Genomic DNA, 12,468 nt, shown 5'->3' with positions numbered 1-12,468 from the left:
AACTGCATGACACATACTGGTACAATGTTTCAGTTGAATATATTTTACTAGGGCTGTCAAACGTTAGGACTACCATAACAACACATGTAATAGTTAAAAATCCTGACAGCTAGTTTGACAACCACATATTCCAAAACTAATATCGGACTAGTAACAGAATCATGGGGATTGGTCAATTAAGCAGATTTATGATTATTGTGAAGGTCTCGCTAGCGCGGGCGCTAGCTGTCCAACCAGCTTAAACTCCACGGTAGGTATTTCGCGAACTTTAATGAATTTTGTGAAAAGACGATGCGTTTACCCGCAGAAGAAAGACACAACTTGTGAGTGGAGCTGCCCTCTATAAACAACACAGAAAACAACTTTGAATCACTTCAGAGGTCAAGTACACCTTGACCTCTGGCAATGATATATTCCTGAACTGCCCCAAGGGGGCGCTGTTGCATAGCTAAATATTAAACACATTTGGGGGACAGAACAATTATTATGATTCATGTGATTCATGTTGCACAGCCTAGCTTACCTGCACATTGTTTCTCTGTCCAATTGGCAGGGACAGGCATATTGTTTTTCTCTGCGTATTCAAATGCCAGTTCACGGCATTTAACTGGAGTAAGGCCATGGAACTGGTTAGCTAGTTGTTTCAAGTGTTTGGCAAGCTCCTCCTCCATCTCATCTGTGAATATTCTCTTTGCCTCAGCTACTGCAAGACTAAACTTAACTTGTGCTTCATGTCTCTTTTATATGTTGGAAGTTCATCAACATGTATGATATAAGTTTTTCTACCTGAATCAATTTGTTTTGATACAACAGTTGATTAAGTTCAAAGCAAGAAAATGTACTTTCCACAGCACCATCACCAACTTCTCATTCATGGCAAGGTGGGTATGGGAGGGGCTTGAAAACATAATGGTCACATGACCAAAAATGTGTTCTGTTGCCTAGATACAGGGGGTGTCTCACATTACCCGAACCGCCGACTTTCAGGTTGGAGGACGACCACTCTACCCCTCAGCCACATAACCCAGTGCTTAGGATCTCATGGAGATGGAGGCCAAGAAAGCGCTACAGCCACAACAACCCAGGTGAGGAAAGAACTCCGAAAATTAAGGAGAGTACCACAACCTTGGTGACCCTTTGCGTGTTACTGAGTCCGCATCCCAAATAACTTGGGACTAGGCCGGTGGCACCAACATCCCACCTAATGCAGATCCTGGAGCAATTTATCCTAACTTATCTCCATCCCTTAGTGAGACCATTACTACACAACATTCTGACCTGGGAAAAAAATCCTGGGAGCACTGTGAGAATCATGTTCTTTGATTTGTCTGTGTTGGCAGCTGTACGTGGATAGCTGTGGTGGATCATGATCATGCTGGCCGCTGATCATGGATAGTGGTGGTGGATCAAGACCGTGTTGTCAGCTGAACTAATGCATATCTGTCCATCCTAGGAGGAATCCTTCACATGTGGCTCTCACTGACGTCTCTACGTTATTTTTCCTCTTTTTTGGTGTGGTGGTTTTTCCTTACCCTTGTTGAGGATTAAGGGCAAAGAATGTCATATCTTGTTAAACCCAACTATATACCAAGATTTCTTCCTCGTGAGAACTCGCAATAGCTGCATTTACTGCAGCAGTAACTACAAGGACATTTAGGCATCAGAAATACTTAATTGATCCCAAGGGGAAATTGTGTTTGTTACAATTGCTCTATGCAAGAGTAGAAACATAAGCATATAAAGATAAAAAAAATATAAAATATATACAATATGTGCATTCTGTTCATTGAGTATTTAGTGCAAGCATGGATATGTGCGGATATTGCTCAATGGACAAGTGGTCCAAATGCAGGCAAACTAAATAGAGAGGTCCAAACAGAGGTCCATAAAGTTGTAGAACTGCATGACACATACTGGTACAATGTTTCAGTTGAATATATTTTACTAGGGCTGTCAAACGTTAAAAAAATTTAATCAGATTAATCACAGGCTAGTTGTGAATAAAAACGATTAATAACCATTTCTAAATGCCCGAAAAATCCCCATTTTCTATATATATTGTCATTTATTGTTAAATGACAGAAGGCGGATATATACATTTAACATTTGTTTTTTTAATGATGACAAGTCCAAATGATAGTTATTAAGATTCAAAAATAAATACCACACCATAATTAAATATTGTTGTCTCTTTTCTATGCCTCTGAGCAAATATAAGTTGTTACCTAGAACTTTTCTTTTTTATCAAACTCAAAGATAACCTTTATCTTAAATAATTGGGGCAACGTAGCCTTTTTTTGGGCAAATATAGTATGGTTGAATTAAACTTTTTCTTTTCTTTTTTAAATCAAACAAACAACCAAACATTTACACAATTAAATGTGAACGTGATATCTGAATCTGAGCCCATCTGTAGAAGCAGGGTTGACCAGTTCACACTTAAAAAGAACGAGTTCCAAGTTCAATTCATGCAGATGTAAATTAACTACTTCGCGTTCATATTTCATTTTTTATTGGGATGATTTAGGTGACAAACGTACCGCCATGTGTTTGGTTATAAAGATAATATTAATTACTGGAAATGTTCTGTTTAAAACCCATAGTTGTTATTTACTATGAGTTTAATAAGATTATGAACCATTTTAATTGATATACGATGGTAATTTAGTCCTAACTCAAAATCAGCCTCACAACATCCAACTGTGGAGATACGATATCCCTTTCGGTAAGGACATTACCCATTCTAGCTTTAACCCATATCTGAAGTCCTAACCTCATGTTCTCACTTTGAAGGATTTTCCTAATTTCTTTTACCCCCACTATACATGTCTTTTAAAGATGGTGTCTTACTTGTGAGTGTTGTGGTCGAGGATGTTATGATCTAGGCCAATGTGGTTGCTGAGTCTCTTGTCGTAAAGAGCCTTCATGTCTTTGGTTACAGAAAGCAGACTGTGGCAGAACTTCACCCCCATCTCCTGCAGCTCCCTGGTTCCTGTTTGCAGGCCCTAAACACACACACACACACACACACACACACACACACACAGTTAAATAGATTTGTACTTATTTATGAACAGAAGTGAAGCTATACCAACTCAATTCACACACATTTTCAAACTAATACCAGAGTTGTGTGTAATGGAAAAACTGACGATTATGAATTCATTTTGAGCAACTATGAATGGATTCACAAATTCATATGGTTCATAAATGAAGCCATTAGCACTGAAATCAATATAAGTTGGTTATCCCCCACAACTCACCATCATTTTTCCATCCAGACAGGTTGTACACTTAGATAAGTTCTTGAAATCATCGTCATTTGTAAAGCTGAGGGAGGGTATGTCAACTCACAGATGCAAGGAGAGTGGTACAAGCAAAAGTGGGGGACTGGTTCGGTCTGTGAACAATAAATGGTGCAACCCTGGACATTTTAAGATGGAGAAGATCTGCTTTGAGGATATTTAACTTTTGGCAGACGGTCTAAGAATGTATAATGTAACAACGGAGTTTTCTCACATTGCGCCTTTCTTGATTATATTCCACCACGAGCAGGTACAATAGAAGCATATGACGTCATCCATGACATGGTCGCAAGAATAAGGACCCAATATCCTGATGCATTAATTGTAGTATCAGGGGATTTTTGCCATGTCACCGTCACCTGTAATGTGACCAGCTTCTTTGTGGTGAAGACAGATTTCACGAACTTGAAGGGGTATTTAAAGAAACAAGTTCTTACTGTAGATTTTTTTAGGCGCTCTGCTCGCCTCAAGGTCGTTAGTCAGCTTTTGATGTTCCCCTGCAGTAAATTAGTTTTCCCTTCAGCTCTTCTGAGGTTTTTACCACTGCTTTTTAATCTGCCTCCTCTCTTGTATCAATCAATCAAATTTTATTTGTATAGCCCATATTCACAAATTACAATTCATCTCATAGGGCTTTAACAGGGTGTGACATCCTCTGTCCTTAACCCTCAGCAAGAGTAAGGAAAAACTACTAAAAACCCTTTTAACAGGGTAAAAATACGTAGAAACCTCAGAGAGAGCCACATGTGAGGGATCCCTCTCCCAGGACGGACAGAAGTGCAATAGATGCCATGTGTAGGAGAACATCATCAATAATCAAAGTCTCTAGCAGCATTTGATGAGGGTAAACATCCCGAAGGACAACCCCAACATGATATGCCAAGCAGTCCCGCTGCAATCACAGTCCATGGTCATCAACCATCCAGCCAACGATCCACCATCCAGACCAGACGCCACTCCAGTCCTCAGTCACCGTCCACCGCCGCCCACCAGGACCCATCACGAGCCACCACCGCGGTCCTGACCCACCGCCCGTGCCCAATGCCAACGCGACACAGGGTCCGCCACCAGCACCACGACCAGCCCACATCACTCAGAATCCGCCACACTGGATCCAACACCGCGATCCACAAACCGCAATCCATGGTGTGGCCACAGAGGCCCTGGATCCGCGGGTGATAAAGCAAAGGGATTCCGGGGAAGGGGCATAGGGATGGAGAAGAGGAAGGAGAAGCTGGAAAGAGAAGCTCCGTGTGTCATAGATCATGTTACCCTCCTCTCAAGCTTTGTTTCAAATGTGCCCTTTCAGCCTCCCATTTTGCTTTTGACGAAGCTCCAGCCCAGTTCATCTTTGGCTTGGTTTGTAAAGGTTTCTTTTCCCTTGTTGGTTTTCCGGGCTGAGTGGGCTTTATACCTTCTTCTGAAACTCATATTTGCACACTGACCAGCCAGCTGTTTATCTCAGTGAAGGACATCTTCACCTGCTCACACATTCACAGAGATGTGAAGGAAAGAAGGTTGACAGACCCCAGATGTCCATTCCATAGGTAAACAGACAAAGGGGACAAAATCCCACCATTAAAAAAAAATTCCTATGTGCCCCCCAGTTTCTCTGCCCCTTCCCTTGCCTCTCTCCCCTTCCGCAGGTGTGTGCCATCTTTCCCAGATGATTCGAAGGAGGCACAGCCAGGGACAGCTCACCACCGCTCTTGCAGCTCATCAGCTGATCAGCGACAGGATATCTACCCTGGTCATTGCCAGCTCATCCTTGTCACTTCCGTGGTAGTTATTCGTCCTTGGCCCCTCTGCTAAAGACCATCAGAGTTACATTCTTGTGTTGTTATACACTGTTCTCACTGTTTTCTCCTCGTCTCCTCCAGGATTCACCTGTCAATCCTCCGGCCTTCCCTCTACAGGTATTTTCCCTCAACTACCACTTCTAAGATCCAGCGTTTGGAAAAATACAGACCCTTGCACTCTTCTTTTTGACTCGTGCTCAGTTCTCTCTGCGCTGGGGTTAAAAAAAAAATCCATACGTAACAACAAGTAGGCACTGTAGCCTTTATTTTATTGTTTTAAAGCCTGTTGTACAATTTTCTTAGATTTAATTAGGTTAATAAGGTTAATTTAATTTTAGACTGAGATATATATATATATATATATCTATATATATATATATATCTATATATATATATATATAGATATATATATAACATGTTACAGAAATTCCAACATATTAACCTTTTGTTTTATCGGTTGAAAAAATGTATAATACATATTTAATATATTTTATGAATTGAATACATGTATATTTATATTCCTAAAAATACCTTTTTAATTTCAAGTGATTTTATTTTTATTTTTAATTCTTAATATTCTATAAATGTTAAAACAGCTGCAAGCAAAAAATCTGAGGGGTCTTATTTAGGCTTAAGGCCCACTGTGGTTACTGATTTACTGGAGTAAATGTGATATGTATATGTGTATATATATATATATATATATATATACATACTTTTATTTGCACTTACATGGCACAGATACTAGCTCATGAACATTTTTCTTCGTCTTCAAGTCCACCTTATAAAGTGTCTTTGGACTAATTTCACACAATCTTACATACACATACCTTGTATATTCCCTGGTCACAACCATTGTAAGTACTCTCCATTGTGTAACTTCTTAGCACACCCATCTCCCTCCAGACAACCACCCTGGCTGTGGCAGAGCGAGACTTTTCAACCTGATAAAAATACATAGTTTCAATATCACATGATTTATTTTGTCACTTTACTGTAAATACATTTTGAAAATAAATAAAGCCCCAAAAAATTGATAAGACTACCTATTATAATGATAATTGTGGTGGTGATGAGACATGATGAAAACAGATGAAATAATTTAATTGAGTGTGTGATGATAATAAAGCTGTTGATGATTAGTTATTATAATTGTTATTATTACCAAATAGTTGCAGCTGTTGAAAGAAAAGGCAGGTGCAATACGATCCAGAGTCTTTGGAATGGTCTAGATAGATAGATCGGGAAAGAGGGAGAGAGAGACAGATGTGTTCATCAGTGACCTGAATTTTATCAATGATTTGGTTTCATTTCCAGAATGACAGAAAAAGAGACCTCCTGGATCCCGTGGTTGCCAAAACTTTCCGGACCCATATTCACATCGACTTGGACAGCAGCCCACATCCGGAAGTATTAAGTACTTGAACAGAAATTAACCAAGTATTATTTGAAAACAACTTATATTGAATGCTCATAGGGGCTTACGGTCACCAAGGAGCATTGTACAAGTAAAATATTATTATCCAATTAAGTTTTGTTTAACATACAGGTTTTTTGTCTCAGGATGTTGAAGGGACCGTGTCCCCGCGCCGTGTATTGACCGACTGTCACTATTAATAACTAATCAAATTATTGTAAGTTTGTCATCAAAATCATAACCATCCCAATAAAAAACGGAACAAATAAACATTGTGAGGGAAAATTCAACAGACCAGGTGTCTCACTACTGTGGCCTTGGCAAACTGGGAGTTTGCTACAGCGGACGGACACAGCAGATGAGCACTGAGGAGGATTTCATATCTTTTTCATATTAAGTTTTATGAAGCTCCTCTTTGTATTAATTCTGGCATGTCTTCTTTTTCTCATGCTGTCTTGTGAAACGCCTCTTTGTATAAGTCCTGGCTTTTTCACCTTCGCAGCCAGTTGTTCCATCCTGAGCACCCGTGCTTGTTGTGTATCTCTGCAGAGATTACTATTATAAAGACTCAATGGCAACTCCAGTCTGATTTCATTATTTCAAATCTCAAGATGAATTTCCATCACAACATTAATTGGTTAATTTGTATCTTTATTAACTGAACTTTAAACTAGTTCTTTTTAAAGTGTGAATTTGCACTGCACTGCTAGCTTTACCTTCTCCCATTGTTCAGTTTAACACAACTGAACTCACCACACCTGGACCATCAGTCAACCAGTATACATACACCTGCTCACATACCGCTTCCCTGACAGATTGTCTCCGTACTTCATTTCAAGTTTTCAGACATTCATTCCTCGGCCATTGCCTGTTTTTGTGTCCGAGACTGCCCTATTCATAAATAGTTTTGCTGCCTTGTGTTGTTTTTTGTCTTTCTACTTGTTTTGGGGGTTTTGTGATTTTTGCCTTTGGCTTCCCAGTAACCGTTGCATCCTTGACTTCCTTCACGTATGACTTGATCTGAACTTTGAGTTTTGCCTGCTGCATGTGAATCTGTTCTTGTTCAACCATCACATCTCATTATCACCAACTGATTATGGGAATAATTTTACAATCTTTATGAAGCCAAATTTTAAGAAAATGCAAAACAGAAAGGACAGCGCCACACAATCCAAAGAAGGTTTTGTAATGTATTAAATATCTTAATTCTTTCTTCTTAATAATCTTAATATCTTAATAATTTCCGGTGACACAATGACTGATGTTACTATTGGAAGATTTTTTTTTTTCCCCATTCACTTTTTGAACCTGTCCTGTCATCTTTGGACTCCTATATGCAATACAGTTCTGCTACCTAAATTTTGCACCATTCTTTTTTCACTTGCAGGTTATATGACTACCTTACTTTATTTCAAACCTATATTACCTTTTGGTTTTGTTACCTCTTGGTTGTTGGAAGGGTGTGTAATGGATATTACTGAACCAGCATGTGGACAACCTGACCCTATGACCTGCAGGTTGCGATCTACCCATGTCTTCATTCCATAAAACCTCCAGACAGGATTTAAAAATACATCAGATTCTTTTCTTCCAAAAAAGTGCTTTTAAGCTCACAAAATGGGTATCTTACAGACATCGCCTAGAGCCCATGCTCAACCAATTATTGAGCAATTTTTTTCCGATGAAACCTGTTCTTGTTAGGAGAGACGGCTTCCATCCCACTTGGGATGGAGCAGCTCTTTTAACTCGGAATTTAACATAAACCCAAAATGACAACCCAGAGTCGGGACCAGGAAGCAGAACTGCAGTCCTACACACTTCTCTGCGCTCCCTGCCGATCAGTCACATAACCACAACCCCATAGACTGTCGGTCCTCTGTCCCATTAAATTATTTAAGGTTGGACCTATTATGAAAAATTCCACTTTTGTAGTGCTTCTACACGTTAATTTGGGTATCTGGCATGTCTACTGTCCCTCCACCCTCCACCCTCTCCCCGGGCCGAAGCCTGGCTGCGAGAGCCCCAGCGACCCAGTTCCCCAGCACAGCCCTGCAGTGGGAGCTGGAGCTGGCACAGCAGCAGCATCCTTCCACACTGTCCCGGGGAGACGGCGCCGGGCCGGGCTGCACCGTCTCGCCGTCTCCCCGGGGAGAGGGTGGAGCGCTAGCCCGGAGCACTCGCGAGCTGACGCTGCAAGCTAGCGTCAGACATCTAAACTGAAAACAGGTCAATCTGAGGAGGGCTGTTTTAGATAGGGTAAAAAGGGTGCTGTTTTAAATGATCCTTGTGGTATTTTGACCAAAATATGTTACAGAAATTTCATTAAGACCCCAAGGAACCATACCAACTGTGGTTAAATGGGCATGTGATGGGTCCTGGGAACGTCTGGAGGAGGCCCCCGTCCTAGGTATCTTCAACTCACACCTCCGGCGGAGTTTTTCTGGCATTCCTGTGGAGGTTGGGGGCATTGAGCCAGAGTGGGCGATGTTCAAAGCCTCCATTGCTGAAGCTGCGGTGGCTAGCTGTGGCCTCAGGGTCTTAGGCTCCTCAAGGGGCGGTAACCCTCGGACACCGTGGTGGACACCGGTGGTCAGGGAAGCCGTCCGATTGAAGAAGGAGGCCTTCCGGGATATGATATCCTGGAGGACTCCGGACTCGGTTGCAGGGTACCGACAGGCCCGAAGGGCTGCAGCTGCTGCCGTGTCGGAGGCTAAGCAGCGGGTGTGGGAGAAGTTCGGAGAGGCCATGGAGAAGGACTTTCGGTCGGCACCAAAGTGTTTCTGGAAGACTATCCGGCACCTCAGGAGGGGGAAACGGGGAACCATCCAAGCTGTGTACAGTAAGGATGGGACTCTGTTGACCTCAACTGAGGAGGTCGTCGGACGTTGGAAGGAACACTTTGAGGAACTCCTGAATCCGAATAACACGCCCTCTATGTTGGAGGCAGAGCTCGAGGTTGATGGTGTTTCGTCGTCAATTTCCCTGGTGGAGGTCACTGAGGTAGTCAAACATCTCCGCAGTGGCAAAGCCCCAGGGATTGATGAGATCCAGCCAGAAATGCTAAAGGCTCTGGGTGTTGAGGGGCTGTCATGGTTGACACGCCTATTCAACATCGCGTGGGAGTCGGGTACAGTGCCAAAGGAGTGGCAAACCGGGGTGGTGGTTCCCCTGTTCAAAAAGGGGGACCAGAGAGTGTGTACCAATTATCGGGGTATCACACTTCTCAGCCTCCCTGGTAAAGTCTACTCCAAGGTGCTGGTGCTGTGGGAGGTGCTGCGGGAGTATGGGGTAAGGGGGTCTCTCCTCAGGGCCATCCAATCTCTGTACTCCCAAAGGGAGAGCTGTGTTCGGGTCCTCGGCAGCCAGTCAGTTTCGTTCTCAGTGGGTGCTGGTCTCCGCCAGGGCTGCGCCTTGTCACCAATCCTGTTTGTGATATACATGGACAGGATATCGAGGCGTAGTCGTGGTGGGGAGGGATTGCAGTTCGGTGGTCTGAGGATCTCGTCACTGCTTTTTGCGGATGATGTGGTCCTCATTGGATCATCGGCTTGTGACCTTCAGCACTCACTGGATCGGCTGGCGGCCGAGTGTGAAGCGGCTGGGATGAGGATCAGCACCGCTAAATCTGAGGCCATGACTCTTAGCAGGAAACCGATGGATTGCTTACTCCGGGTAGGAAATGAGTCCTTAGCCCAAGTGAAGGAGTTCAAGTACCTCGGGGTCTTGTTCGCGAGTGAGGGTACTATGGAGCGTGAGATTGGCCGGAGAATCGGAGCAGCGGGGGCGGTATTGCGTTCGCTTTACCGCACCGTTGTAACGAAAAGAGAGCTGAGCCGCAAGGCAAAGATCTCGATCTACCGGTCGATCTTCGTTCCTATCCTCACCTATGGTCATGAGGGCTGGGTGATGACCGAAAGGACGAGATCGCGGGTACAAGCGGCCGAGATGAGTTTTCTCAGAAGGGTGGCTGGCGTCTCCCTTAGGGATAGGGTGAGAAGCTCAGTCATCCGTGAGGAACTCGGATTAGGAACGCTGCTCCTTTACTTAGAAAGGAGTCAGCTGAGGTGGTTCGGGCATCTGGTAAGGATGCCCACTGGGCGCCTCCCTTGGGAGGTTTTTCAGGCACGTCCAGTGGGGAGGAGACCTCGGGGAAGACCCAGGACTAGGTGGAGAGATTATATCTCAACACTGGCCTGGGAACGCCTCGGGATCCCCCCGTCAGAGCTGGTCAATGTGGCCCGGGAAAGGGAAGTCTGGGGCCCCCTGCTTGAGCTGCTCCCCCCGCGACCCGACCCCGGATAAGCAGATGACGATGAGTGAGTGAGTGAGAGCAACATCTGCAACAACTAAACAAACAAAGTAAGATCACTGTCATCAAAGGCTGTTTTAATTACCGAATTAGTCTCAGATCACAATATTGATTTATTGTCCCTCACTGAGACGTGGCTGCATCCTGATGAATATGTCAGCCTAAATTGATCTTCTCCTCCCAGTCATATAAATACACACATTCCCCGAGACTTTTGCAGAGGAGGTGGAGGTGCTGCTATTTTTAATTCCAGTCTATCAATTAATCCTAAACCTAAACTAAACTACAACTCATTTGAAAGTCTGGTTCTTAGTCTGCCACACCCATCCAATAATTTACAACAGCCAATAATATTTGCTGTAGTTTGCCTGCTCCTTGGGCTTATTTTGAACGGAATTCCCTGAGTTTTTATCAAGCCTAGCCCCAAAAACAGATAAAGGTATTATTGTCGGTGACTTTATTATATTCAAGTTGACAATAATAATAGGTTTCAAAAAGTTAAATTTAAGATTTTTTAAGACCTTACTTTGAATATAATTTAAGACCTATTTCATGGCCATACTGGCAAAAAAGAATGAAGAAAAATTACTATAAAAGAAGAAATAGGTCACAGAATTACTTAAATTTATAACCATTCAACATAAGATTAGTGACTGAACCTAACAGTACACAGAACGTGATGTGTGTGTCTTTAGACCTGTTTTAGAAGGAATACAGGCGACAGCTAGCTGGCCTAGCACTGAGGCAAGGACTGTATCTCTTTACTCACAGAAGTTGGAAGACAAACAGGTCCAAAATAGTAACAAATAGAATCAGAAATAACTGAGCCTTCTAATCAATAAAGATACTTTTTTTTGTCAAACAATTACCAAGTATGAGTTCAATAAACGATTCTTTCAACATTGAGAAAAAAGTGTGTTCCATAAAACATGGCCAGACAAAATGGTCAGAGAAGGAAATTTAACATCCCACCCCAACACTACAAAAACCTCTAACTTCAGCTCTGCTGCCTTGGCCACAATCTCCTTTTCAATTGTCTCAAGCTCAGCCAACTTCTCCTTGCAGCCCCTCCTCAGAATAGTTGACCTGGAGATGAGCTTGGCCATCTTGCTGCCAGCCTTGCACTCAGCCTCTTCTGCACACCTATCTACATCTCTGGCCAGACCTTCAGACACCTATAGGATGGTTTTTCTTTCTCTTTTTCAGTTCCTCCAGGTAATTGTCTGAAGCTTTTCTCTTCTGACCCCGTGCTTCCGAATTTTCCTTCTCTCTTGATCCAGGTGAATGCGGTACCTGGACCTGGCTGATGCCACAGAATTCTGGAGCTCCTTAGTGAGTGGGACCCTCGTAACACCTCCGTGTAGCGTCACATAGTCACACACAAGCCTCTGCGCAACAACAGTGTCCTCCTGCATATTGCATGTCTCCACCTCCTTGTTCACAGAAAAGCCTCTCTCCACAGAGGCTTGACCATGGGACAAGATGAGCAGCTTCTGGCAAAAAGCCCAGAGCTCAGGATAGGGCTTGCTGAGGAAATCACGGAACAAGACGTTCAGCCTCCCCTGCATTGGGGGGAAGGAGAGGAACTCCTAACTTCTGCTGTCAAGGGTCAGGACTGCCTCAACTGTTTAAGAATGG

General features: G+C 43.2%; 1 protein-coding gene across 1 annotated transcript in view; it reads right to left on the bottom strand.

The window, feature by feature from the left end:
• Positions 1-12,468, bottom strand: part of LOC128444811 (cytosolic carboxypeptidase 4) — a 193,896-nt gene that overhangs the window by 19,959 nt on the left and 161,469 nt on the right. The window contains exons 24-26 of the mRNA XM_053427466.1: positions 6,270-6,332; positions 5,935-6,048; positions 2,851-3,005 (exon numbers count right to left, since the gene is read on the bottom strand). Of these exons, the coding sequence (XP_053283441.1) occupies positions 2,851-3,005; positions 5,935-6,048; positions 6,270-6,332 (332 nt within the window). The remainder of the gene's footprint in view (positions 1-2,850; positions 3,006-5,934; positions 6,049-6,269; positions 6,333-12,468) is intronic.

This window comes from Pleuronectes platessa, chromosome 7 (assembly GCF_947347685.1).
Source record: "Pleuronectes platessa chromosome 7, fPlePla1.1, whole genome shotgun sequence".
In the NCBI taxonomy this organism is placed as follows: domain Eukaryota; kingdom Metazoa; phylum Chordata; class Actinopteri; order Pleuronectiformes; family Pleuronectidae; genus Pleuronectes; species Pleuronectes platessa.
Note: the sequence above shows the minus strand (reverse complement) of the source record. Positions and strands in the feature narration are given on the sequence as shown.